We start from the raw sequence: 26,988 nt of genomic DNA on the forward strand, positions 1-26,988 counted from the left end.
TGGATTCTCTGCAAGTCAGATCATAGGTATATCCATTTACTGGCACAGTGGCTAGCACATCATAGACAGACACAAACATTTATTAAAGGGAATTAATACAGGACCTTAATTGAATGAAGTGGCACCCTGCCCCGCTTTTTTTCAATCAAGCTGTCAGATTTTATGCAGCCCGATATTCTAAAAAAAAAACTCACTAATTCAGTGATTACCAATTTATTGGCCACAGATTCCCAGGTACCTCAGAAATCACTTGAAGGGTCTCTAAGTCCATGGGGTCTCCAGGCATCATTTAGAACCAGTCATATCTCACACATGCAGATATTGCTATTTTTCAAATGTATGTAGATGAGTTGTAATTTAGGAGTTTTACAGAGTCAACAGGTACTAAAAGTAATGCTGCGATCCTATTGGAAGTTCATAAAAACATTTTAAAGTTTTTATTAAAATTTAAGTTTTGGTTTAAGTTAGGAAACCACTTCATTAGTCCAGTCAATATCTAGGTCTGAGCTGTCTAGTATGGTAGCCACATGTGACTATTTAGAGTTGGAATGAAATTAATTAAAAATTCATTTTTTTCAGTTTCTCTAAGTACATTTTCAGTAATCACATGTGGCTAATGGCTAAATGGCGGAAAAGTACAGATACAGAATATTTCTATCCTTGCAGAAATAGATACTGATGATGTTGACACTTAAGACGAATAAAAAGTAACTTAATCATAAAGTGTAATCTTAGCAGAAGTAACTCATCTAATTTATAGCATAACAGAGATAAATGAAATTGGGGAGGGTTAAGCAGTTTCTACCCTTGTTCAGTGAACAAATACATCATGTCTTCATAAAGAAATAAATGAAATTTAATGTTTTTCCCTGGGTATTGCCTGGATTGTAAAATGCTTCTCCCACCTCCTTACCCCAACCTTCTTCCTTGTAGGTTAGAGTTACTTGTTATTGGTAAATAGCCACTATGGAGACTAAGAACCAGAAGAAACAAAGAAAGAAAAACAGTGGACCCAAAGATGAAAAGAAAAAGAAGCGGCATCTGCAGGATCTCCAGCTAGGAGACGAAGAAGATGCCCCGAAGAGAAATCCCAAAGCTTTTGCAGTTCAGTCTGCTGTGTGGATGGCTCGATCCTTTCACAGGTATGTTTAGCTACAGTCTGATGCTTCTTTCATCGATTCTTTTTAAATAGTAGGAGCCTCTCACAGGTGACATTTGGATTCACAAGTCTAGTCCAGCTCCAAAGGACGTGGAGATGCATGCTGTGTGGCTTTTACTAAAATGTGAGAAGACTTCCCATAGAAGCTGCCTTGCCTCCAGCATCTGCACACTGGTTGGTGTTTCTTGCCCAAGATACAAGAATTTATAGAATTTGATTCTTCCTAAACTTTAAACTGTTTCTGTGGTGATAAGTGTGCTTTTTCCCACTGAATATGTTTTACAAAGTTGTAATATAAAATACAAAAATTACAATATTTAATACTAACATAGCTTTATTGAGTGAGTCCTTATGATATTCTTAGCAGTGTACTTTAAACATTATTCAACTAAATCCTTCCAGCAGCCTTACCAGAGTAGGAATCATTCTTGCCCTCTTTTTATGGACAAGAAAACTGAGGTCAAGAAAACAAGTTACCTCCAATCGTATAACCAGTAAGTAGGAGAGCCAAATTTAACTCCAGAGCCTCTGCTCTTATCTGTTATGATGCACTGCCTCAGTACTTACCTTTTGGTTTTTAAAAAATTATTAAAATCACTCATAAAACAGTCAGATTTAAGGAGTGTTTAATTTTCAACTCTATACTATTGAGGTTATCTTGTTACATCTTTATTGAACAGCAGTTATTTGGATGGGGCTCAAAAGTTAACAAGTTAATTGACAAGTTAATTATATTTATATATTGTCTGTTATACTCTATAAAATATACGAAAGTACTCATATCTATAAGTATATTTTAAAAGTCTACTTTTACTCTATTTTGAAAGTGAGTTTACTTTTTTGTTTGGTTTTTTTTTTTAATGAATAGGACTCAGGATTTGAAGACAAAAAAGCATCGTATTCCAGTGGTTGATCGAACTCCACTAGAGCCCCCACCAATAGTGGTAGTGGTGACGGGGCCTCCAAAGTTGGAAAGAGCACTTTGATATAATGCCTCATTCAGAACTTCATTGGCAGAAGTTGACTGACATCAGAGGCCCTGTGATGATCGTGTCAGGTAGGGGATGCCACCACAGACATAGAGTTGGCATGGCTGTTGTCATCTGAGGGACATGCGTGTGTTTGTTGTTTTCTTGAGTGGAACATGTTAAATTTTGTCATATCATGTTACTTCTCTTATACTTTTACTAAGTTAGCTATAACTTCAGAAAAGGGTAAGTTCCCAGAGATAAGGATGTGATACATATCTTATCCTGACTGCTGTATGGCTTTGCCAAGCATGTTCCTTGGAAGGGCGTAGCAGGCCTAGTCACTGTGAACATATCATTTAACAAATAGCACGTACCTCCTATGTGCCAGGTGCACATGCTTGCCCTTACGAAGCCACATGCTGGTGGAAGTGCGCGTTTTCTCTTTTTCCTGTGAGAATTTGCCTGCTTTGGGAGATGGCGACCTTTCCAAGTGTGAGGGAAGATGAAACAAACTTCCAGTGGTAGAATGGCAATGTACACTCTGAAATCTCTTGTTATTGCAATAATATAGTTGGATTGAGGCTTTTCTTTATCTTTGGAGCATCCATATTTTCTTTTCCTTTTTTTTTTGAGGCAGAGGCTTACTTTTTATGAAAAAAAGTTCATAAATATGTATTGATTTTTGTACACATGGCATCTCTCTTCTTTTTTTTTTTTTGAGATGGAGTCTCACTCTGTCACCCAGGCTGGAGCGCAGTGGCATGATCTCGGCTCACTGCAAGCTCTGCCTTCCAGGTTGACACCATTCTCCTGCCTCAGCCTCCCAAGTAGCTGGGACTAGAGGCGCCTGCCACCACGCCTGGCTAATTTTTTATATTTTTAGTAAAGACGGGCTTTCACCATGTTAGCCAGGATGGTCTTGATCTCCTGACCTCGTGATCCACCAGCCTCAGCCTCCCAAAGTGCTGGGATTACAGGCGTGGGCCACCGCACCCGGCTGGATGTTGGTTTTTATCAAAAGCCTTTTCTGCATCTATTGAGATAATAATGTGGTTTTTGTCTTTAGTTCTCTTTATGTGACAAATCACATTTATTGATTTCTGTATGTTGAACCAACCTTGCATCCCAGGGATAAAGCCTACTTAACTGTGATGGATAAGCTTTTTGATGTGCTGCTGGATTCAGTTGCTGAGTTTTGTTGAGAATTTTTTCATCAATGTTCATCAAGGATATTTGCCTGAAGTTTCCTTTTTTTATTGTGTCTCTGCCAGGTTTTGGTATCAGAATGATTCTGGCCTCACATAATGAGGTATGAAGGAGAAGGAGTCCCTCCTCCTCAATTTTTTGGAATAGTTTCAGCAGGAATGGTACTAGCTCTTCTTTGTTCATCTGGTAGAATTCAGCTGTGAATCTGTCTGGTCTTGGGCTTTTATTTTTTTTAATTTTTTTTATTTTTTGGTAGGCTATTTGTTACTGATTCAGTTTCAGAGCTCATTCACTATTGGCCTCTTCAGGGATTCAAAATTTCTTCCTGTCTCAGTCTTGGGAGGGTGTATGTGTCCAGGAATTTATCCATTTCTTCTAGATTTTCTTGTGTGTGCATAGAGGTATTCATAATATTCTCTGATGGTTATTTGTATTTCTTTGGAGTCAGTGGTAATATCTCCTCCATTGTTTCTGATTGTGTTATATATGGATTTTCTCTCTTATTAGTCTAGCTGGCAGTGTTTCTATTTTATTGATTTTTTTGCAAAAAGCCAACTCCTGGATTCACTGATCTTTTGAATACTTTTGTGTTTCAATCTCCTTCAGTTCAGCTCTGATTTTGGTTATTTACTGTCTTCTGCTGGCTTTGGGGCTGGTTTTTTGTTGGTTCTTTTGTTATTTTAGTTGTGATGTTAGGTTGTTAAATTGAAATATTTCTAACTTTTTGTTGTGGGTATTTAGTGCTGTAAATTTCCATCTTAACACCGCCTTGATTGTGTCCCAGAGATTCTGGTATGTTGTATCTTTTTTCTCATTCGTTTCAAAGAACTTCTTAATTTTGGCCTTAAGTTCATTATTTACCTAAAAGTCATTTAGCAGCAGGTTATTCTATTTTGAATTGAACGTTTATGAAATGCTTAAACATTTTAACTAGCCTTTTTTAAAGTGCAATGAGAACTATTAACAAAGAGATAATAGATACATGAAATGATGCTTATCAATTTACCTAACTTTGCATTTTTCTGTCACTACTATTTTGTGGGAGTCTAAGTCTCTTTGAAGGTCTCTAAGAACTTGCTTTATGAATCTGGGTTCTCCTGTTTTGGATGCATAAATATTTATATTTAGAATAGTGAAGTTTTCTTGTTCAATTCAACACTTTATCATTATGTAATGCCCTTCTTTGTGGGCCAGTCCTAGAGAAAGCCTGTTATATTTCACTCAATTTTCTTGGAAACCTCTCTTGTTTAAAGTGTATTGGGACCCAGGTGCTATGAGGTATATTCTTATTCCCCACCTCCAAAATATGTAAATTATTGATACTGTTAAAAGAAAAACTTTAGACAAATTTAAGAGAGTTTACTTGAGAAAAGAAAAAAATGATTTGCAAATCAGCCCTTAGAATCAAAGAAATTTCAGAGAGACTTTGGCACTGTCACATGGTCAAATATCTACGGGAAAAAAATGTAATGTGCAGAAACCGAAACTGAGGTACAGAAATAGCTGGATTGGTTACAGCTCAGCATTTGCCTTATTTAAACAAGGTTTAACCAGTTGGCCGCCTATGAGTGGTTAAAGTGTAGCTACTGGGATTGGCTGAGACTAAGCTGTTGTTACGGGGACACATACTACTAAACTTAGACTTTTAGTTTGTTTACCTGCTAAGTATGTGAGTATGGAGATTTTTCAGGCTAGATTTTAGTTTTATTTAGTAATACATTATGGGATCTGAAGGACACTTTTGTAAAGGTTGAAACAAACATATTTTATGCACATTTCCATTTCTGACAAAAGAAAAATGCTCCTTTAGCTCTGCTAAGTGTGACAGTTTCTAAATTAAAAGAACATTATTTACATCTGAATTAATTCTAATATTAATTTCAAGTATTAATAATATAATCATTTTTCACTAAGCCTTCCCTTTTATGCCCGTTTACACTTTCAAATCTAATTATATTCCATTTTCATTTTAAAGGTCAAGCCCCAACTGTTTCATGGTGTGCCTTCTTTCTAATTAAGTATTTGAGACCAATGGGAGTCAGGCTGGAACTGTATCATGTCAATTTTCACAAGCTGACATTCACAGTAAAAGTAGTTCTTGATTATTTCCCTAACACCTTTGATGTTAAGGGAAAAAAAAGCAACAACAACACTGAGCTGTGTATATTCCCTCCTCATGCTCCTGGGTGAGAAATCATAGTTAGTAGCTGCTGATCTTGGAAATCAGAGTTTTGGCTACATTGCTAGCAATAAACTAAATCAATACAGAATAACAACACAAGCCAGTGTGTGGTAAGTCATGAAAAATAGATCGGTAGTGATATCAATTGAAAATGATACAGAAAAGCCATATTATCTAGAAAGAAAAATACAATTTTATAACACTTTTGGTCCTGAATAGTTTTAACTATGGTACACAAAGCAAGCAAGCAGCAAATTACAGATAAAGATGACTGTTACTTTCTTTCTACTGTTAACACCCTCCGGTAATAGATTGTAACAGAATGACTATTTGGAGGGTTAAGCATTGGGAGATGTCCCTAATTACATAGCATGTTTGGTAACATTATCACATTTTAATTTGCATAGTTTTGCTGTTTTTGAAACTGCATTTATGAGATTTTGGGGAACAGGGTTAAATGGTGACAGAATAGTGTCCTTTGTGAGTATGTGAAATGGAATAATTGGGATAAATAAATAGGGTTTATGTTTCATCTTCACTTCATCTCCAAGAAGTGAAGCATTATTTGTACCATTCCTTACATTTTATATATTTTAGGAATTTATAAGGTTCTTGTTTAAAGTAGGGTAGTAATTGGAACATGTTTAATATGAGCAATTTTGACCAACTCTCTTATTTTTACATATATTTTATATATATATATATAAAACGTGAGAATTATGTAGACATTTAAGACTTCTTTTTTCAGGCTTTGATACTGATTTCTGAAATAAATATGCTCCATAAAAATTCTTGCAATTTTTAATAGTTATGGACTTTCAAATCAGTTCCCAAATACTTAGTATTCTCACTATACTTTGTTAGAAAGTATGTATATATATATATATATATATATATATATATATATATATATATAAAGAGAAAATCATTACAACTGTGAAGTATTTAATTTCCCTCTGTTGAGATTTTGAGAGCTATTGTAGCCTTTCAGAGCTTAGATGAGCTACCTGAGGAATTATTTGCAAAGGGATTGCAATCCTAATTTCAGACAAAACAAACTTTACAAACCAACAAAGATCAAAAAACAAATAAGAAACCGTATACTCAAGTGATGGAAATGGAATATCTCAATTTATCAAATCTTGTAGAACTTTTCATAAGAAAAATATATTTTCTTTAGAAATACGTACTTGGGACCAAATTGTATCACTTAATATTATTTAATATTTTAACTATGAGATTTTTCTAGGACTTGACTTTAATCCTTAGTGTATCATTGATTACTAATTCTTGCTACAGTATGATGAGGGCAATAACATGTTTGAAAATTTAACCTTAAATTTTTGCTAATTCTAGTGGTAGCAAAATATTTATATACCCCTAAATAAATTTTGAGGAATCAAAGGATTGATACATAAGTGAATACATATAAAATGTTGATTGCAAACAAAAGAAAGATGATTGTCTGAGAGAATATAATTTGTCAGGGCATTTTATTTGCAGGACATAATAAAACTGGACAATAATATCTATCTCATACGGTCCTTGTGAGTATTAGATATATTAATCTTATAAAGCACATGAAAGAATGCTTAGCACATAGTATTTGCTATATGAGTGTTATTTATTATCAATAGTATTCTTAAGTATCTAGATTTAGAGCTACTCTGAGGCTCTACTGAATACAGTATGTAAGAAATTTCTCATTGTAACTTTCTCTTTTCTGTTTTGCACACATTTCTTGTGGGATTACTTGAAGAAATATTCTCAGTATTGTTCCACATCAAGATGGCCACTAGTAGCACTGAGCTTATATCTTACTAGCTAAGCTACTTTTTCAGAAAATGAACATTGTTTTCCTCAATAATTTCAACAAAATTTCTAGTTAAGTTTCTCAATACACTAGGTTGGATCATGAGCATATTACAAAATAAACCATATGGTTAATCTTTATTTTGGACAGGTTGAGACATATTATGACCACTGCCCATGATGATTAGGTCCATTGCTCTCACATGGTGTGAACTAGAAGTGAAAGAGAGGTAGAAATTCAAAAAAGATTGAAATGCTGCTACAGAAGAAAAAGAAAATACTGAGGTCTCTGTAATCACAGATATTTATGTTCTAAGAAATCAATACAGATTAAAAATTAGGTAAGAAAATTGATTTACTAATAATCTTGATCTTTAGCCACATTTCTCTGAAATAAATTTGCTCTAATGCTGTGATGGGGATCAGCAAGCTACGTTTTCCAAGTTCCTTCAAGTGGGATCCTGCTAGGTTCTGCTATTGGGAGGTACTAGAGAAACATAGGCAAGAGAATGGAAGAATAGGTCTCCTTTTCCTGTTTGTTTGCTGTCCTTGCCGATATTCTCCCAAGAACATCCCCTTGCCCTAGGAGCAGTAATTGTTTCAGTTTACCAATTTTTTCAGAGCCCCAGAAAGTGCCTCTTCAGAGGTAACAGCAGCAGTTGGAACATATCTCTCCCTCAGAGGTCTAGCCTCAGCTCAGGAAGGCTTTTACTCTGAGTTAACAAATTTTAATAACTCCAGTCTCTTCCCTTTATTCATCTAAGCTTCTGAGGAGGTCCATATGTGGCCAGGAGATGGTGGTGATAGCTGCATCTTGCAGTCATTTTCTTTGCTTTCCACAGTGTTGTTACTTTTTTCTCCGATTTCTTATGTGGTCAATTTTTTAATATTAACTCATAGTCATAGTATAGTATTCATACTTTATGTGAAATGAAATGTTTTTTATAATGTAGCCATGGCCTACCAATAGCATATTTTCTTTTAGATTTGGTGATATATATTTTGCTTCAGTGACTTTATATCCTTATTTGTTGCCCAAATTAGTTTTTTGTATACAAAACATCCAGTATTACCCTGGTCCCATCATTTCTTCCGTTATCCATTGTCCTGTGATTTCTCCTGGAAAGTGAATTGTTTATCCGTCCATTTCACTCTGTGAAGTCATACAGGTCTATCTATATAGAACTCCTGTGCTCCAATTTATTCCCTGTGTGAAACTGGGCAATGTATTAATCTGGGAATATGTTTCTTCATATGCAAATCAGAGATAACACTTACCTCACAACATTGTTTAGAGCATTAAAAGAAATATAATATGATATCATTCACACAGAATTTCCCTGGGTGTGAATTGAACAATGTCAATTTTTCTCCCATTTAATGTGAAAACTAACTATATAAATAAACAAAAAAAACAAAAAAGTATAAAAGAAGAAAAAATCAATAAAAATTATTATCAAATGTATACATATTAAAATATTATCGAGTCTTATACAAATTGAGTTTTTCAAAAATAATCATGATTGTAACTTTTATGTTGCAGTTAATGCAAGAATCATTATGAAGGAGAATCACATGTCTAGAGCAAAGTGATGTTAATAGTGTTTATGTTTGAGCCAGATGGAACTCCTCATAGGAGCACACAGTGCTCACCTCCTCCCAACTTTGCATTCAAAGAAATCATATTCGTAAGCCAAAATTGGTCATAGAGGAAATATTCAACACCACTAAATTAAGCAAACTAAAAATACAGCAGTTTTTCTCAGTGAACTGGTTGTTAAATACATACTAAATCACCACTAGGTGGTATAGGCCCTCATAAATCGCAAAATAAAAATGGGACTGCTTAGTTTCTATTTTGTTACTTTCTTTATTTCTGAAGAGAATGAGCTCAAATTTTAACAGCAGAGAAAAAAATATAGTTATGAGAGAATCAGACTTTCAAGTATGTGGGGCTATTTTAAGGAAGGACATAGATGTTCTAAATTTATCCTAGCCAAGAAAAAAAATGTGCTTGGTTGGCTACAAGTGAAAATCAATAAAATCCTCCCATAGGATTATTGATCAGTCTAAACCAAGTGTCAATTTTTTTTTGTAAAGGGACATATTGTAAAAATGTTGGTCTTTATTGGCCTGTTTCTGTCTCAACTAACAAACTCTGCTGCATTAGTGTAAAAGTAACCATAGGCAAAGAATGTAAATGTAAATGAATAAATATAATTGTGTTCTAATAAAATTTTATTTGTATATCAAAATTTAAATTTTAGCATGTCATGATAAGTTATTCTTTGGGTTTTTTTCAATGAGTAAAAAATGTATAATCTACATTTAGTTTGCTTGCTCTACTAAGTGAGGTGGGGGCCAGATTCAGCTTGAGGAGGGTGGCTAGCTAACTCTTAGTGTAAACAATATATATTATTTAGTATTCCTTTGAAGTGATCAACTTGGTTATAATCATGGTAAGCTGGCAAGTGAGTTGTAAGATAAGGACTATGTTACTTAAGTTCCCCAGAGAAACAGAACCATAAATGAGATAGATAACTAAGATAGATGTAGACATAGAGGTAGAGATGGAGATAGAGGTAGATGAGATAAAGATACAGATGATAGAGATAGATATAGATGACACAGAGATACATATACTGATACAGATGAGATAGATAGAGATAGAGACAGAGATAGCTAGAAGAAGATAATTCTTGGGAGGAATTGGCTCACAAGGATGTCGAGGCTGAGAAGTTCCACAATCTCCTGCCTGCACGATGGAGGCCCAGGAAAGTTAGTGATATAGTTCAACCTAAGCCCAAAAGTCTGAGAACCAGGTGTTCCAATATCGGAGGACAATAGAAGATGGATGTCCCAGCTCAAGAAGAGAGATTAAATTTCACCCTTCCTCTGCCTTTTTGGTTTATTTGGGCTCTGAATAGATCGAAGGATGCCCATAGATATTAGTGAGGATGATCTTCTTCACCCAGTCTACCTATTCAAATACTAATTTCTCTGGAAACACAGACACACTCAGAAATAATGTTTCATCAGCCATGTGGGCAACCCTTAGCCCAGTAAAACTGACACATGAAATTACTCATCACAGGGAGGTCTGGGACAATTCACGTCTTTGTTAATTTAAATAGACACATGAAGAAATTATTTTTCCTCTATCTTTTTTCCTTCTTCTTTCTCTTTCTTTCTTTCTCTCTTTCTCTTTCTTTTTGTTTTTAACTAAAGGACATTTTGTAAGCACATGAAACCAGGGAATTGCAGTAGCCATATGGCTACTATGAGGTGAGAAAAAGGAAAGTTTTTGCATCCTGCAGATCTGCCCCATCTATGGTCTTTGTGTTAACTGAGATGACAAATACGTTACTATCTAAGCTTCCTTTAGTAACGTCTTCCACTACCTTTACGTTAAAACATTTTAAAAGATAAAATTAAAAATATAAAATGTTGTCCTTTTAGAGTGGAATAAAGTTGGCTTCCGTAAGCTCCGATGTGAATTTTACACTGATTCTGGCCAAATTTTTCAGATAATTTTAGAAAATGGCCTAAAAATACTCTGTAAATCTAGTGTTAATTATTAGACATTATTTTTTTCAAATGTTATTAATATTATAGTGTTAGATGAAGAAAGTATAATCACTAGGGATGAGTTTAATTTCCTTAAGAAAGACAGATATCAGGATCCTCTAATAATACATTAAAGGCCCACTAAAGTCAGAGGTATGTATTTGGTAATGTACCTCACTATATTCTTGTGGACAAGAAGGAGCAATATGGATTAGGTAATGGAATAATTTGGTAAATTATTTAATGGTTAATAGTTACATATTACTAACAAATAAAATGGTTTTAACCTGAAAAATTCATTTTTGTTTATATTCTGGTAACATTTTCATCAGTGTTTTAGACATGTTCATCTGTCAAACATAAAAAGCGAAACAACTCTGAGGATTAGCTAATAGGTTGAATGATAAAATAAAAACCTATATGGATGTCTGTGTATTATAATTATGAAACAGCTTTTAGTCAATAAAACTAAATAGGAAAGACCCTTAAATATTACATATTTAACAATAAACCACACACACATAATGACAATGCTAGGATGAGAGACATATGTTTTAAAAAGCAAGATTTTACTACAACAAGCAGTGTTTAGCTAGCTAGGCTGTAAACCAAGGGTTGGCAAAGTATGGCCTGCAAGCCATATCCAGCCAATAGACTGGTTTTGTAAATAAAGTTTTATTGCAGCATGGACACACTCATTCATTTGTGTATTGTCTATAAATGCTTTCTCACTGCAACAGCAGAGTTGAATAGTTGTATAGAGATTATATGGCCCACAAAACCTAAAATCTTAGCCTCTTTCCCTTTACAGTAAAGGTTTATTAATCCTGCCTAAAAACAATTTAGCAGAGTAATTTGGCTACAAGGAAAATAATGATTTTCTCTTATACGTTTAATGTCTGGACAAGGTTAATGAGAGCTATATTTTTCTCCAGGTAGAGTATCCTGGACATGCAGTTTAAAAAAAAAAATGCATCACATTTTGAGAGTCTGTCATTTGAAGGCATGGTCTAGTCTAATCATGGTTTATCTCAAATGTAAGTTCAGAAATTGTGGATGTTACAGCAAGACATAATTTGACTCTAAATCAGCAAGTACTTTCAAATATTCAGAACTATCTGGAAGTGAAAACAGCTTCCTCTGTAGACAGACAGCAAGTTTCTTATCCCAGAGCCTTGTAGATAGACCATCTGTGCAGGTTATAATCAGGAGATTCACAAATGTGATAATGATGACGTAGTCACATTGACAATGAGGCTTTTAGTCATACAGATTAAATATATACTCTATTGTGCAAACCTCCTAGTAATTGAGAATAAACTTAATCTTGGGCTACAAGTAGATACAAAGTATTCCCAGTTAGATTTTACATGTATACATTTTGAAACTGTTAATTTTTTAAAAATAAAGCAACGACTTTAAAAAAATTTTTATTTATTTATTATTTATTTATTTATTTTTATGGAGTCTCACTCTGTCACCCAAGTTGGAGTGCAGTGGTGTGATCTTGGCTCACTGCAACCTCTGCCTCCCAGGTTCAAGTGATTCTCCTGCCTCAGCCTCCTGGGTAGCTGGGACCACAGGCATGTGCCACCATGCCCGGCTAATTTTTGTATTTTTAGTAGAGACAGGGTTTCACCATGTTGGCCAGGCAGGTCTTGAACTCCTGACCTCAGGTGATCTGCATGCCTCAGCCTCCCAAAGAGCTGGGATTACAGGCGTGAGCCACTGCACCCAGCCAATTTTCCCATTTTTGACACACTAATTCTAAAGTAAACTTTCCCCTTCATTACTTGAAGATTTATTTCAGGTGTTTTTCAGTTCCTCCTAATTTCAGCTCCTCAGTTCAAATTTGGCTCACATTAATGATGGTTATCTGTTCTTGACACATAGAAAATACAAATATAGGACTTTTACTGAATTCTATTTTTTAAAAAGTTCTAAGGAAAAAGCTATTACATCCACATATATGTGTAAAATGTAACATGGACCTAAGAACTACTGTGAATAAATAGCTTGACTTTTAATACAAGAGAGTATATTGAATTTAAAGCTAAGAATCTGGGAATTCTGGAGTACTGTCTGCTAGAAACATTATTATGTCAAAAATAACAAAAAGGGTTATTTGACATGATTTGCTGATCACTAAGCCCACTGAGGGAAGCCCTCCAAGGTTTATGTGAGAAGTAGTCAGTTTTTTACTGGTGCAGAAGAAATGCTTTTTATTGCTCCAAGGATGGCACTGAGCCCCACAAAGCAACCACTGGGGAATATCAGGTTAATAGCATGAATCTGTGGTTATAAAACAAGCACACTGTTTTAAAAACATATTTAAAGTAATTCATGAGTTGGATGTTTCCTGATAGGTATACTTTTCAGTTTAGGCATTTAAAAAAAAAAGTCTGCAGTGTACCTTTATTTTCACTTTTACTTTGGTGTTTTGATGTCTATAGAAATGAGCAGTTTCTCTACTTCTTTCCCAGAAATTAATCTCCAATGCTGACGTGAGCACAAAGACCTTGTGTACTGCGCTGGGAAATATGTTGTGTTTTAAGAATAAAAATTTTCATTAGAGTTAGTCCATGCATCACAGATATTATCCTTCCTGACAAGAGGAACACTGAAGCACAGACACTGTGTTGGGCTGTAGTTCTCAATGGAAAAATTAAGCTTTTCAAAATGTTAGTCACTGCCATGCTAGATGTTTCTTTAAGTCATTTTTACTACCTGTTTTGATAGATTCTAAGAATCAGTCTTACATTGTATTTTTCTATGGCTTACTGTTAAAATCTTATTCATAAAAATAACTATCACGCATGGAAATAGTATATACCAAAATCATAAACCAGAAAGTAATTTATATTTAACCCTCATAACAGTACTTCAAAGTAGAAATTATCTCATATTGTAGAGGAAACACAGGCTCAGATAGGATATAAATTGCCCATATCACAAAATTAGTAAGTGATGGAGCTAGAATACAAACAAGATCTGCCTATTTACACAAATCAATAATTTTTCCTCTATAACATGTTGTCATTACATGCCTTTGGTTTTCAAGTGAAATGCACTCAACTTCACATTTTAAAATATGCCACAAATGTACCCATAAAGTAAGTGAACATGACTATTGAGTGGGACCACAATTAAAAAGTTTGCCTTGGGACCTTTGAAACAAAGACAGTATACTGACCCTCGGGGAACTGAGTTACATGCCCAAGTCCAGCCAAGAGATGGAACTTGTGGGACCTCAGGTCTCCTGCTCCAGTTTAAGTCCAGCTCTTTCCTTCCATAGGAAAGGAAGAAGAAGGAAACCATGGCTCCTCTGGCACTTTAGAAAGAAATCCGAGCAATCCAGGGGCCAAAGCTCACACAGGCAATGAGTTCTCTTCACCATTGTCTGGACCACTGTACCCAGGGCTCATGGATAATCCTCAAGCCCTGTGGGCTGTCAAGTAGGACGTGCCTAACTGCTAAGACTTGTGCTAACAGGAGCTGTGGGACCTCAGGGAGAATGGGCTCACGTTCATCTTGCACCTGCCTTTGTTTTAGCACTGATCTAACTCTCACATTTTTTACCCACCCGTCTCGCTAGTAGCCTGAAAGTCATTCAGAGCCAGGGGTTGTGATGGTCCCCTCTGTGTCCACTGTCCCCAGCACAGGGTCCAGCACACCACAGTGGGTAGCAAATGCTATTTAAATGAGATGGGATGAAATTCCCTTCCTTCACTTTCTTCACCTCAAGGTAAGGACCATGTTCCTGTGTCCGTCATTCCCTGTCCTTCTCCTGTCTGTGGTTACAGCTTCCTGCTCCAAAACAAAAGCCTGTGCGGATACCCAGAAGACCTGCTCCATGATTACCTGTGGCATCCCCATCACCAATGGCCCCCCAGGCAGAGATGGGCGAGATAGACCCAAGGGGGAAAAGGGAGAGCCAGGTCTGGGACAGGTTTCTGTGGCTTCCTAAATCTCCACCTCCAGCAGGTATTCAAGCAAATCTGTGCTTGAGCCTGCCACACGAGGGTTAAAGCACAGACTTGGGGAGGCTCCCCTTTCATCAGGACCCACGCCACACTCAGAACAACCCCTGTAAAATGCCATTGCCTCCAAAACAAAGCTGTTTGCGGACTCTCTGGGATCCCATATTTCCACACAGGAACTGGGGGTGTGTGGTTGTCCCTTCAGAGGGGTGTCCTGCCTGGTTGGGGAGCTGGCCTTGGTGCAGGCCCTCCACTAGGTTGCAGGAGAGTCTTTCTTCTTTGGGTCAGATCACTGGCTCATTGGCTGTTCCGGGGGTGAACATGAATGGAGCATTGAGCTTTTGGGGGAAAAAAAAAAAGAGTGACAGCCACTGGGTCATCTTCCCTTTGTCTTGCAACAGGTCAAGGGCTCAGAGGTTTGCAGGGCCCTCCTGGGAAGATGGGGCCCCCAGGAAACACAGGGGCTTCTGGAATTCCAGGACCTAGGGGCCAAAAAGGAGATCATGGGGACAGTTTAGGTAAGGGGCACATGTCAGCATGTGTGGCCTGGGGGTCCCGGGCCTGGGGAGCTGAAGGGCCAGCTGGGAGGTCCCCTTTTCCTTCTTCTCCTGCTGCCTCATGGGAAGATGCCCAACTCTGCATCCAGGCCCAGTGCCCCCGGCCCTCTCAGCTTTACTTGGGGCCTGAGGAGACTCCCATAGGTGCCCAGGTGCAGATGTTCAAGCCATGTAGGGCCATTCCCTCATCAGACCCCTTAGCAGATGGGCGCTGGCTTTTCTTCAGTGGAAACAGTTCAGTGTGCACCTCCGGGGTGCCAGGGAAGAAATAAGGCCCTTTAGGGGGTTAGGTTTACGTCCATTGTCACAAGAGTGGCATGAAAATGTTCTGCCTCTTAGGACCCCTGGCTGATGGGGAACATCACAGCAACTTAGTTCAGAGTAAAATAGAGCAAAATTCAGTAAGAACAAAACAATAATGACAATCCACTTATTCATATTTGTCTACCAGCCTGTCAAAACAATAAAGGTATTTAAAAGTGTATCGGGAATGAGAAATGAGAAAGAATTACAAAGAAAAATTTTCAAAAAGGAGGGTAATGAGTTGAGTATTTTCTTATGAATTCTTAAAATATGACAATATGCAAGCCGTATGTGGAGACGGGGGTCCAGGACTGAAGTTCCAGGTTGTGAAGGGATGCGGAGGTATAGCTGGGAAGGAGGAATGTAGTCATTTTCCCCTTTTTATTTCTTCTGCATTCTTATTTTCCTGGAATAAGCATTCTTTTTAGTAAGCCACTTTGTTTTTTTCAAAATGCTCCGCTCTCCAACTTAAGGTCTTCTCCATAAATACCTTCTCCCTATTGCTTTGCAGTTGCTGAGGCTAAGCTGGCCAACTTAGAGAGAGAGCTACAGAGCCTGAGATCAGAACTGGACCACACGAAGAAGCGTGAGCTTTCTCTCTGCCCACAATGTGTTCTTGGCTCTCACTCTTTTCTTCAGCGCACTCTAGGTTTGGAGGAGGTGGGAGGGGAACTAATTCATGAGCACTCGTCCTACACCAGGGCCTGTGCTGGGTGGCATTTTCCCATAAGATGGTTTCATTCAATCCTCTCAGCAACCTCAGTTGTGGTTGTTGAACTTGCTTTATTGACAGGTGAGGAAACCGAGGTGCAGGAAGTGTTAGTGACTCATTTCAGGTCACACAGCCGGGAAGTGGCAGGGGAAGGGTTGGATGGAGATCTGTTGTCTCCAAAGTCTGTGCTCCTTCCTTGTCATCTACTGTGCTCTGATGTCTGTCCCTGCCTCTTCCTTATCCTGGTGCCCAAGCCTGCAGTGAGGCCCAAGACCGTCTCCCTATATGCACCTGTGCTGGGGCAGGTTTTAGCAGATGCTTTTTCAAGGTGGGATACCCAGGGGAGTCTGGGCTGTCTGCAGGAGTCTGGATGCCCCTTCCCAGGCTCTGCAGCTGAGGCTTACTTCCTGACCAGGCTCTGGCCTGAACTGCTGGGCATAGGGTGATTTTTCAGAGGTCTGGCTTCCCAGGGAACTCAGACTGCTTGCCTACTGTCCTGCGCTGGGCTCCAAACCCAGCCAGCCTCACTCACCATTTGTGGTTTCAGTGCAAGCCTTCTCCTTGGGGAAAATGTCTGGGAAGAAGCTTTTCGTGACCAATGGTGAGCGGATGCCTTTCTCCAAAGTGAAGGCTCTGTGTGCTGGGCTCCAGGCCACAGTGGCTGCCCCCAAGAATGCCGAGGAGAATAAGGCCATCCAGGATGTGGCCAAAGACACTGCCTTCCTGGGCATCACAGATGAGGCAACTGAAGGCCAGTTCATGTACTTGATGGGCGGGAGGCTGACCTACAGCAACTGGAAGAAGGATGAGCCAAATGACCACGGCTCAGGGGAGGACTGCGTTATTCTCCTGAACAACGGGCTCTGGAATGACATCTCCTGCGCCTCCTCCTTCATTGCCGTCTGTGAGTTTCCTGCCTGAAGAGGCACGTTCCTCAGCCCCCTCCTTGGCTCCCTGCTGAACTCTCTGCTGCTTTGGAAGAGAATTCAATGTTGGTTTTCTTCTGCCCTGTGTTGAGTCCTTCCTTCATGTGGATGGGAGGAAAATGAAGGGGATATATTTGATTGTGGGGTGAGAACAGAAGAAGAGGCTGGCTGTCAGGCACAAGGGTTCTGGTTCAGCACATGGCAAAGGACACCACCATCCCACTAGGAGCACAGCGCTGGGTCGGAGTCTACACTGGAAAGGGCCACGTCTGACCCTCTCATTTCATGGTGAAGACACTGAAGCCCACCAGAAGGAACCAGTGGGGCCACACCTGGGTCAGAGTAGGCTGTAGATCCCAGCCACTGAGAGATCTTATTCCTTTTCTCCATGAGTTGCAACTACTGAATGCCTAAACTCCTTCCATGGTGAGCCCAGACCTCTCTAGGACACAGGTATTGTTTCTAGTTGTTCATGAGCTGTGCCAGACAACCTCTCACTACCTGACTGTAACACTTGGCAATATCCTACGTGGGCAACAGTTGTTAGTCCTAGGAATCCTCTCATCCTGCCCATGTAGCTGTGGCCACCCTTTAGTCACTAGGGTGACCTTAAGGCCAAAGAACAGCTTTTCCTCCTGCATCATTTTAGGATGCTGACTCGATATTGAGGTGTGTCAGCTGCGTGTGAGGAGGCAAATTGTCATGCAGGGTGTACCCTTCTCTGCAGGCCTCGTGAGTCTCGTGAGTCTCAGCCCCAACCCCTACTCCAGTCCCCCACCTGCCCAGCAGCCCCTCCTTTCCCTGTAACACCCTCTTCCCATTATAGTTCAGTGGGCCCATTATCAGTACAGACAAGCGGAAAATTACCCCAAAGGTGAGCTTCATACCCTACGGGTTAAATTATGCGGGCCCAGCTGGCCAGGAAATGCCATCCACTTTCGGAGCAGGCTTCTGATGCCATTGGGACCCACAGTTCTGCTCATGACCATGGCTGTTTTTCAGCTGTCTCAGGGTGGATGGCTCTGAGATGACATAGAGCCCGTGCAGCAAACTAAGGGAAGGGAATGGATTCCAGCACCTGCCGTATGCCATTCACACAATGAGATGGGAAAATATTTCATAAAAAGGCTAAGGGCCACTTTAACTCTGTGAAAAGCTTTAGTTAATCTTGGTTTTCTATTTTACTTCTCTTTGTATCTGAACTACCAGGAAAATCACCATATGGTTGGTAAGTGCTTGATGAATATTTGTCAAATGGATGCATCAAAAAATTACTCAGGGACGCATGGGTGGGATCCCAGGGAGTGAATACCAAGCATGCTTTCTCTCAGTTGTCCTTCTTCTGTAGGACTATCCGGGCAGGGCTGGGACGTGCCAAGGGCATTGGGACCATCAGGGTGAGGGTGGCAGGACCTGTGTCCTTGGCCTCTGGCCTACATAAACAGCCATATCACTGAATTTTCAATTCCAAAAACCCCTTCTAAAGGTGCCAAAATTGGGGTCAATGAGAGGAGTATTTTCGTGATGCACAGCAAAATAATTAACTGCTTCCAATACAATCCACACTGCTTACCGAGGGAACAGGACACTGGTTAAGCTTTAGAAGCACATATGAAGCCATAGTGTATGGCAAATAGAGAAAGGAAGGACCAGAAACTTTTTAGAGGGAGAAAAGACACACATATACGGTGACCCAGAACAAAAGAATGACCAGAACCAAGCATGAATGTTACACCTGAATGTTCTCACAGCCTAGATGAAAATGAGAAAACTGGCCAGTGATGGTTACATCGTCCTTCCTATGTTATGCTAAGGAGGGTTGTCGTGGTCAGTGCTGAGATGAATGCCTCCTTTTCCACACTGTGCATAAAGGACAATATCTTCAGCCATGAAACTGTAGAACATGCAGTTACGTACTTCACATAGGGGTGAAGTACATAACTGGTTGTTATGGTTTTCCAGCATGCAATGATTGCCCCTCAGTCAGGGAAATGCAAAAAATCTTGCAGGGCAAGCTCCAATTCTTCCATCCCCCTTTCAGACTGCTTCTCTTAGTTCCTTCTACGGGACTCTTTTCCTCCTATCTCTCTCAATGACTACAGCCTCATGTTCCTGCTCTAAGAGCTTTTTATGCCACCAATGCCCTGTACTCCTTCTCCCCAGTTCATAAGCCTCCTTCCCTGCCCCCTGGCACTTTGAGGTTCCTTGCTAATTCTCTCTTCTCTCGGCTCACCTGGCAGGGCATGAAGACTCCTATTTCTATTTGATGGTAAGGAAGATTGCCATGGTCAGTGCTTCTGGATGGGTCAGGCTTTGTTCTCTCCCTGATCCAGCACCTAACCATCTCTTTTGAGCTCCTCTCTCTAAATGTATCTGCTGCCACACTGTTCTTCCTTTAGTCTGGAATTGAGACAGATTGCCTCTCTGTATTCATTTCTCAGTTCTTATCTGCAAGCAATGAGAGCCTGGTGTGTGTTAGCTGGGGAGAAGGTGGAGTTAATCTGAAGATATAGGATTCTCTTTCTGCAAGAAAGATGCCAAGAAAAACAGCTTTTAAAAAAGATACAGGATTCTCATGAAAGTCCAAAGATTGAAACTTCAGTTCATCTAGGCCTTCCAGGACCTGGGACAAGAGGAAAATTTTGGATTTAAGATGACCCTCCAAACAGTCTCCCTCCCTCCTACCCATCCTTCCTTCCTCCTTCCCTTTCTTCCTTCCTCCCTCCCTCCTTCCCTTCCTTCCTTTCTTCCTTTCTCCCTCCCTTCCTCCCTTCCTTTCTTACTCCCTTCCTCCCTTCCCGACTTCTCTCCTTCCCTTCTCTCTCCCTTTCTCTGTCTGAACGGCTGAGGACAGGCAGCTTCCTTTATTAAGGAACAGACAATGATTGACATCTCTTGCACAGGGAACCCAGTGAAGCCACACACTCCACGGACAGGCCTGAGGGGCCCCAGGCAGCTCATTCCCCTGAGACTGCAGGAGTGGGGATGACTGTGAGCAACCTCTTGAGCCCTGCCGTTTGTTCAAATGGCTGAGATGTCTCTGCCATTCATTTATCACGTTGGCTTTTGGACCACAGAGCTGAAAGACATCTCCTAGCTGCAGTCTTCCTTTGCTGCCTCTTGCATGGAGTAAGAACCTGAAGGCCATGCTCAGAGCATTCCTGGAAGGGAAGCTAGTGTTCAGAAGTCTGTGCAGCCTGGGCTCTGGCTCTGGGCCCTGCCCAGGGGAGAAGAAGGCCTCGGTCTCTGTGCACTATGTTAGGGCTGAAGGAGAGATGGCTTGGTGGGTGGGAAGTTCAGATTTTGGGAGCAGGAGACAGGGGTTTCAGGTTAGCTCCCTGAGTAATGTACTCAGTGGCATGTCGGTTTCCTGGGCCTCCATTTCCCTATCTATAAATAGGTCACTAAAGACATCTTTCTTCTAAAACTTAATGAATCAATTGTCACACACAAGTCCAGAGTGTAGGAGCCAATTCAGGAGCAAAGTGGCAGGATCTGAGTTTTTGTGTGTGTGTTATTTTGTAGAGATAAGGTTTCACCATGTTGTCCAGGCTGGTCTCGAACTCCTGAGCCCAGGAGATCCCCCCACCTAGGCCTCCCAAAGTGGTGAGATTACAGGTATGAGCTACTGTGCCTAGCCCTGTTTTCAGTTTTTGTTTCCTGGCAATTCTGTCCAAAGTAATTGTGGGCTAAATATTTATCAGCTGCTTCTGAATTCTACAGAAGACAGTCTGGGTAAATTAGAATGACAAATATACCTTGGCCTCAAGGTGGGAACTTCGGATTCAAATTATGTCTGCAGAAGTAGAGACACAGCAAGTATAATCACAATTTGCCTCCTGTGTCTGAATGAAAACAGCTACCAAAGCCTGTGACACTCGAGGCTCAGGCTCCTGCCTGGGTCTGAATCCTGGAATTGTAGGGCCTTGTGCCTGCAGGACACTGTTTCCTCGGAGTCCTACAGCTCTGCTGCTTCACTTTATCCATGTCCAAGCCAGAAGATGGGGAATGGGGTACCAGCTGAGGGCCCAGTGTTCATATCTTTCAAATCTTCTTCCTGCTGGTGCCAGCCAGCCTCCCTTCTCTGTGGCTGTCAGAGGGGGACCAGTGCCAGGGGTCACAGTCAGTCCCTGGACTTGCCCTCTGTGTCACAGCAGAGCCTCTGACCTGGAAGGCTGTTTGCTTGTCATTATGTAACTGGTCTGTGCTTTTGAGCCTGCCAAAGCTCAGGGTTTTTCCATTCTGAAAAGGGATTGGATGCTATCAGAGGGCCTGGGCTGGAGATGCCGGGAAGTAGATTTTATAAAACGATGTTGTCCTGGTAACCCTGAGTGGCTGATGGGCTGCTGGGAAGAGGGGGGGAGATCAGGGCAGTGGGCCATCTGGGAAAGGGTGCTCACAACCCTGGTGGCCACTGTGTGAGGAGTAGACAGTGTCCCCAACTATGAACCTGTGGTTTGTCCAGCAAACACAGGTGTATGTTTCAAAAAAGCTGGGGGCAAGCAGCCATTCATTAACCAAGCAAATGCCTTGGGTGAGGCTAGCCATTGCCAACCCACAGCCCAGCCTGCCCTGCCCTGGCTTATGCTTGTGCCACCTTGTACCTCTCTTCTGAGTAGTGACCAGCAGAATTGACTGGAATGCTTGACAAAATCATAGGCTCTTGGCCTCATTCTGGACCCAGTGAGTGAAAACCTCAGAAATCTGTCATCTTCACAGGTTCCTCAGGTGAACCGGATGTTTGGCCAGTTTTGAAACCACTGCCCCAAGAAATGCAGACAACACAGTGGCTTTCTGCCTGCCTCTCACCGTACAGGGCAGCCCTGGAGCCTGGAAGCCAGCATTTTCCCATTCCTTACAGGCCCCTCATGAGGTGAAGGGAGTGCTGCTTAACTGTATAGTGTCAGACCCCAAATAATCTCCCTCAATGGACCAGCGCCCCGCTAGTGAAAACCAACTGCAGACCTAAACCTTCCCTATTTCCAGGGTTTCACTGCTTCCTGTGACTTTAGGGAGGAGGTCTGCGGTTGAGACAGCTCTGAGGAGCTTCAGAGCACGTGAGGCACTGGATGCGTGAGACCTTGAGGGGGGAATTGTGTGCACATGGGCTTGGGGCTGTTTGTGTGTGTTGTTGTACATGTGTGAGTGTGTGTTGAGTGCTTGTATGGAAACCAGCAATCCAGTATGGAAACCAGAACCCAGTGCTTGATGTTCTCAGCATCCTGCCACTGGGGAGCTCAGCCCCTACCTCCCCAGCCTGTCTCCAGGTTTACCTCTGCATACTCCCCACTGAAGAACATTGGCTCGGGCTGACTCCGGAGACTGGGTGAGGAGTTGAGGTGCTTGGTCATGGACAAAAGGTCCTCCGTAAGGGGTCCTAAGCTGTGTTCTAGGACACCAGGGGGTCCACAGAGATTGAGCACTAATATGATCCTCTTCCCCTGCCAGGTCTTGGATTGTATGTCACCATTCCCCCCACCACCCGAGTCCCTACCTGACCACTGAAGCTAAGGTTGCTCCAACCCCAGTCACCATTACAACACTCCATTTTATTTTCTTCTAAGAATTATGGTTATCTGATATCATCTTGGCTATCTGCTTAAGTTATGTCAGTGTTGCAAAGTCATTAAGAATAAGGAATCTAGCCGGGGTCGGTGGCTCACGCCTGTAACCCCAGCACTTTGGGAGGCCGAAGCGGGCAGATCATCTGAGCTCAGGAGTTCGAGACCAGCCTGGGCAACACAGCCAAACCCCACCTCTAAAAATACAAAAAATTAGGCGGGCATGGTGGCGCATGACTGTAATCCCACCTACTCAGGAGGCTGAGGCAGGAGGATTATTTGAGCCCAGGAAGCGGAGGTTGCAGTGAGCAGAGATCGTGCCACTGTGCCCCAGTCAGGGCAATGGAGTGAGACTCTGTCTCAAAAAAAAAATAAAATAAAATAAAAATAAAAATAAAAAGAGTAAGGATTCTGGAGTCAGACTGCCTGGATTCAAATCCTGGTTCTACCAGTTTGCACCTGTGTGACCTGCGCAAGTCACATAATACACTCTCTGTGTGTTAGTTCCCTTCTTGGTAAAATTGGGATCATGACAGTGTCCACCTCAGAGGGTTGTTGAAGGAATAGATGAACTGATATAAGCAAGGCAATTAGGACAGCACTGGCCTGCAATAAATGCCATGCAAACATTAGTCCCTGCTGTTGTTATTAGTACAAGACCATATCACTCACTTCTGCAGTCCCACTGCCTTGAAAAGGGCTGGGAACCACATACACACTCAATCAATAACTGTTGAATGAATAAGTGAATGAATAATAAATGAATGAATCTGAGTCCTCCACCAAGATGTGTGACCCAATTCCCTTCTCTGGAGCTTAACTCAGCTCTAAGCTGGATCCAAGAGAGAAACAGCAAAACTCATTTTGGAATATGGTTACGGACACAGCCTCCTTTCTCTGATAATTGAGTATCCCAGGCCCCGGCAGCAGTGGCCATGTGCAGCTGGTGCTGTGGCCTCGTGCTGCCCCCTGCTGGTTGCCTCCAAGACAAGGCCAGCAAACCCACAGAGACTCAAGCCCAGCCAGGTGAGTGGTGGGATCACATGAGCACCTTGTCTGCAACTTCGGATGCTCCCGCTTTCCTCCTCTCGACGATTGTCCTGGTTGCTTTGCTCACTGGGGTTGTGCCCCCACCCTGCAGGGGCCAGGGCCAGACGCACGCTCCTACTGCGTGTCCGCAGGTCTTCAGCATGCTGGATTCCGACAGCCCTCAGTGCACAGCAAGCCCCGGGGACTGGCGGGATACTCTGCTCCTTGTCTATACATCTGTCTCCTTTCCAAGCCTAGAATGTGATCTCTTTAGGGCAGGACCCCCAGGCCACCCCCACACTCTCCTTGCCTGCCCCTCCACAGGTCTCTGTGTCCGAGGCAATTTCAGAATCCCCTCAAGACAGGACTTTGCTGCTGCTCTTACCCGAGCCCTGTCGGGGCTGGATTTGTGGGCTCCTCTCTGGGTTCCCTTTGCGGACTTTTTGGGTATCTCTCTCAAATGCAGTCACTTTTTTCTTTCCTCAGCATCAGCAGGGAAAGAATCTGGACTTTTCTCTGAATCAGGTTCTTTTGGAGAACACTACTAAGTATATGCTTGTGATTTTCGTGTGATGACCTCGCGTCATTTCAAAAGGACAAAGGGGTTCAGGCTGGGAACCTGTAACTCAGGACAGTTTAGGGACTCTGCCTGGGACCCATCAGGCCACCAGCAGAGGGTCCGGTGCACAGATGGATGGTGGGGATCTCCTAGGGGATCTCAAATGGAAATGACATTGTTGTTCCGCCAGCTTCAACACTGTCCTTGTTTCTTGTTCTTGGGCTTCCTGGGAAGCCAGCTGGTGGAAGCACAGGATTCTTGCAGAAGTCCCAGAAGGTGCCTTCACTGGGTGCATGATGAAGCTGGGGCAACCCCCTTGTTGGGTACCCTATGGACCTGCAGGGCAGTGCCCTCTTAAGCCAAGGATGACAAACATTAGCACACGTACTTACCCTCTCCTCCCCCATATCTGTGCCAGATGCAGCTAATCAACGATCTCCTACACAGCCTGGAAAAGATCCTGAAAGCCATTTAACCCCACAGTCATTACCAAGGGATGTGAGATGGTGTGGGGAAAAAGACTCATTGTCCAGCCCTCCAGCCCTGCCCAGAGCTCCTGATGTGTCCAGCTTCCTATCCCCATGAGAATCTATGACCTTGACAATTACAGAAATACCACCAGAAGCCATATGCCGAGTTGCATGTGAGACCCTTTTCCCCAGTGAGAGCATCCTCTGGAGACCTCACCTTGTCCAGCAGTGCTGACCCTTTCCTGTGCTGTCTGCAAGCAGTTCCTGGGTGGTCATCTCTCCTACACTGATGGGATCTGGTTCCCAAGCACCCCAAGGGCAGGAATCAGAAAAGGTCATGAACATTTTGGATTCACTATGTGAAAAGGGTCTGGGGAGTCCAGAGGTAGAAGCTCCCAACCATGGCTGAGATGGAGGGGAAGGTGATGAGACATGGTTTAACATCATACTCACTGTTATATGGTCGTGCTTGCCTAATGCACCAAGATTATGAGCTAAATTCCACATCAGATAAAAAGCAGTGCCGCTTTCCTCCTCAGCCAGGGAGCTATAAACCACCTGGAGCTTCAGGGCAAGGAGTGTAGAATCTGACCCCAGGCCACAAAGCAAAAGCAAGGGAAGGATGGGGAGGGATGCCAAATTCCCTGAGTTCTTGCTGCTTTCAATTCTGATCAATGCCTAAAAGGAAGTGAATATGTTATCTCAAAATTCTTTTTATCTTTTTCGTATCTCTGCTCCTTTCTTATCGCTACTACATATGTTGGCTTTTTTTTTTCTTATACAGATTTATCAACATGTATTTGTCTAATTCAACTCTTAAAAAGTCTAGTTTCTGAGATAATTTTTCATATCTATTATTGCTTTTTGTCGTTGTCAACACAGGGTCTTGCTCTGTCTTCCATGCTGAAGTGCGGTGTCACAATCATGGCTCACTGCAGCCTCGACTTCCTGGGCTCAAGTGATCCTCCTGCCTCAGCCTCACAAGTATCTGGGACTTCAGGTGCACGCCACCACACCTGGCTAATATTTATTTATTTATTATAGAGACAGGATCTCCGTATGTTGTCCAGGCTGGTCTTTAACTCCTGACCTCAAGTGATCCTCCCCAATCAGCCTCCCAAAGTGCTGGGATAACAGGTATGAGCCACCATGCCCAACTTATTTCTATTATTGTTATTTGTTTTATATTTCATTAATTTCACTTTTATATTTATTTGTTTTGTTCTTTTTTTGTTGTTTTAAAAATTTGTTTTAAAAAGATGAACACTTAGTTCAACTATTTTCAGCCCATTTTTTTTATTTTTAAATTTTTAATAATGAAAGCAAAGTTACTTATTTCCTCTGAGTATAGCTGTAACTCTATCTCATAGATTTTGGGATACATATTACTGTTTCATTAAGGTTTAAAAATTACTACTAAGATTATGCATTTTTCACGTATCAGTACTATTGGCCATTAGTATTTCTTCCGTTATGAATTTCCTCTTCTCATTCTTATGCCATTTTCCTATTTAGATACTCATTATTTTCTTATTGATTTATCTGTTGTGTACATTGCAAATACATAACCACTTTTCTTTTACATTGTGTTTTACTTTTCAGTAGAAAAGTTTTACGTATTTCTTATGTAGTCAGATATATCAATATTATCACTTTGGGTTCCCCTGTCTGATAACATTCTTAGATAGCTCTTTTTCCTTCCAAGACTACATAAATTGTTACTTATATTTTCTTCTAATTTTAATTTGTATAGGTAATAAAATAATCTGATTTTACACTTCCTCTAAATGTTTATTTAACCCAGAATGATTCATTGGTAAGTCATTGTTTTCCTATGATTTTGGCATTCTCTCTTTATCATGCATATAGAACACATACGTGTATATATACATACTTGAGCCCATTTTTAGCCTTTCTGTTCTTTTTCATTGTTCTGTCTATTTCTGTGTCATTAATATACAACTTCAATTATGCTAGTTTTATAAAACCCTCTA

General features: G+C 41.1%; 1 protein-coding gene across 2 annotated transcripts; it reads left to right on the forward strand.

Moving 5' to 3' along the window:
- Positions 1–1,020: 1,020 nt before the first annotated feature.
- LOC101141562 (mannose-binding protein A) lies at positions 1,021–26,897 on the forward strand. 2 transcript variants are annotated; one of them, XM_004049661.5, is made up of 4 exons: positions 6,435–14,835; positions 15,279–15,395; positions 16,249–16,323; positions 16,997–26,897. In XM_004049661.5, the coding sequence occupies exons 1-4, from the start codon at positions 14,598–14,600 to the stop codon at positions 17,368–17,370; spliced, it is 804 nt and encodes a 267-aa protein (XP_004049709.4). In that variant the 5' UTR covers positions 6,435–14,597; the 3' UTR covers positions 17,371–26,897. The 2 variants fall into 2 exon arrangements, with proteins under 2 accessions (XP_055208416.1, XP_004049709.4); XM_055352441.2 differs by lacking the exons at positions 6,435–14,835; positions 15,279–15,395 and adding exons at positions 1,021–1,142; positions 2,028–2,216 and having other exon boundaries at positions 16,249–17,065.
- The last annotated feature ends 91 nt before the right edge of the window (positions 26,898–26,988 follow it).

The sequence above is a fragment of the Gorilla gorilla genome, chromosome 8 (assembly GCF_029281585.2).
Source record: "Gorilla gorilla gorilla isolate KB3781 chromosome 8, NHGRI_mGorGor1-v2.1_pri, whole genome shotgun sequence".
In the NCBI taxonomy this organism is placed as follows: Eukaryota; Metazoa; Chordata; class Mammalia; order Primates; family Hominidae; genus Gorilla; species Gorilla gorilla.

Bases quoted from the DNA above. Each gene is read 5' to 3' on its own strand.
- LOC101141562 (XM_004049661.5), top strand. From the start codon at position 14,598: ATGAGATGGGATGAAATTCCCTTCCTTCACTTTCTTCACCTCAAGGTA. The intron at 14,836-15,278 runs GTCTGGGACAGG...GTCTTGCAACAG, and splicing joins GGGGGAAAAGGGAGAGCCAG to GTCAAGGGCTCAGAGGTTTG. The intron at 15,396-16,248 runs GTAAGGGGCACA...ATTGCTTTGCAG, and splicing joins AGATCATGGGGACAGTTTAG to TTGCTGAGGCTAAGCTGGCC.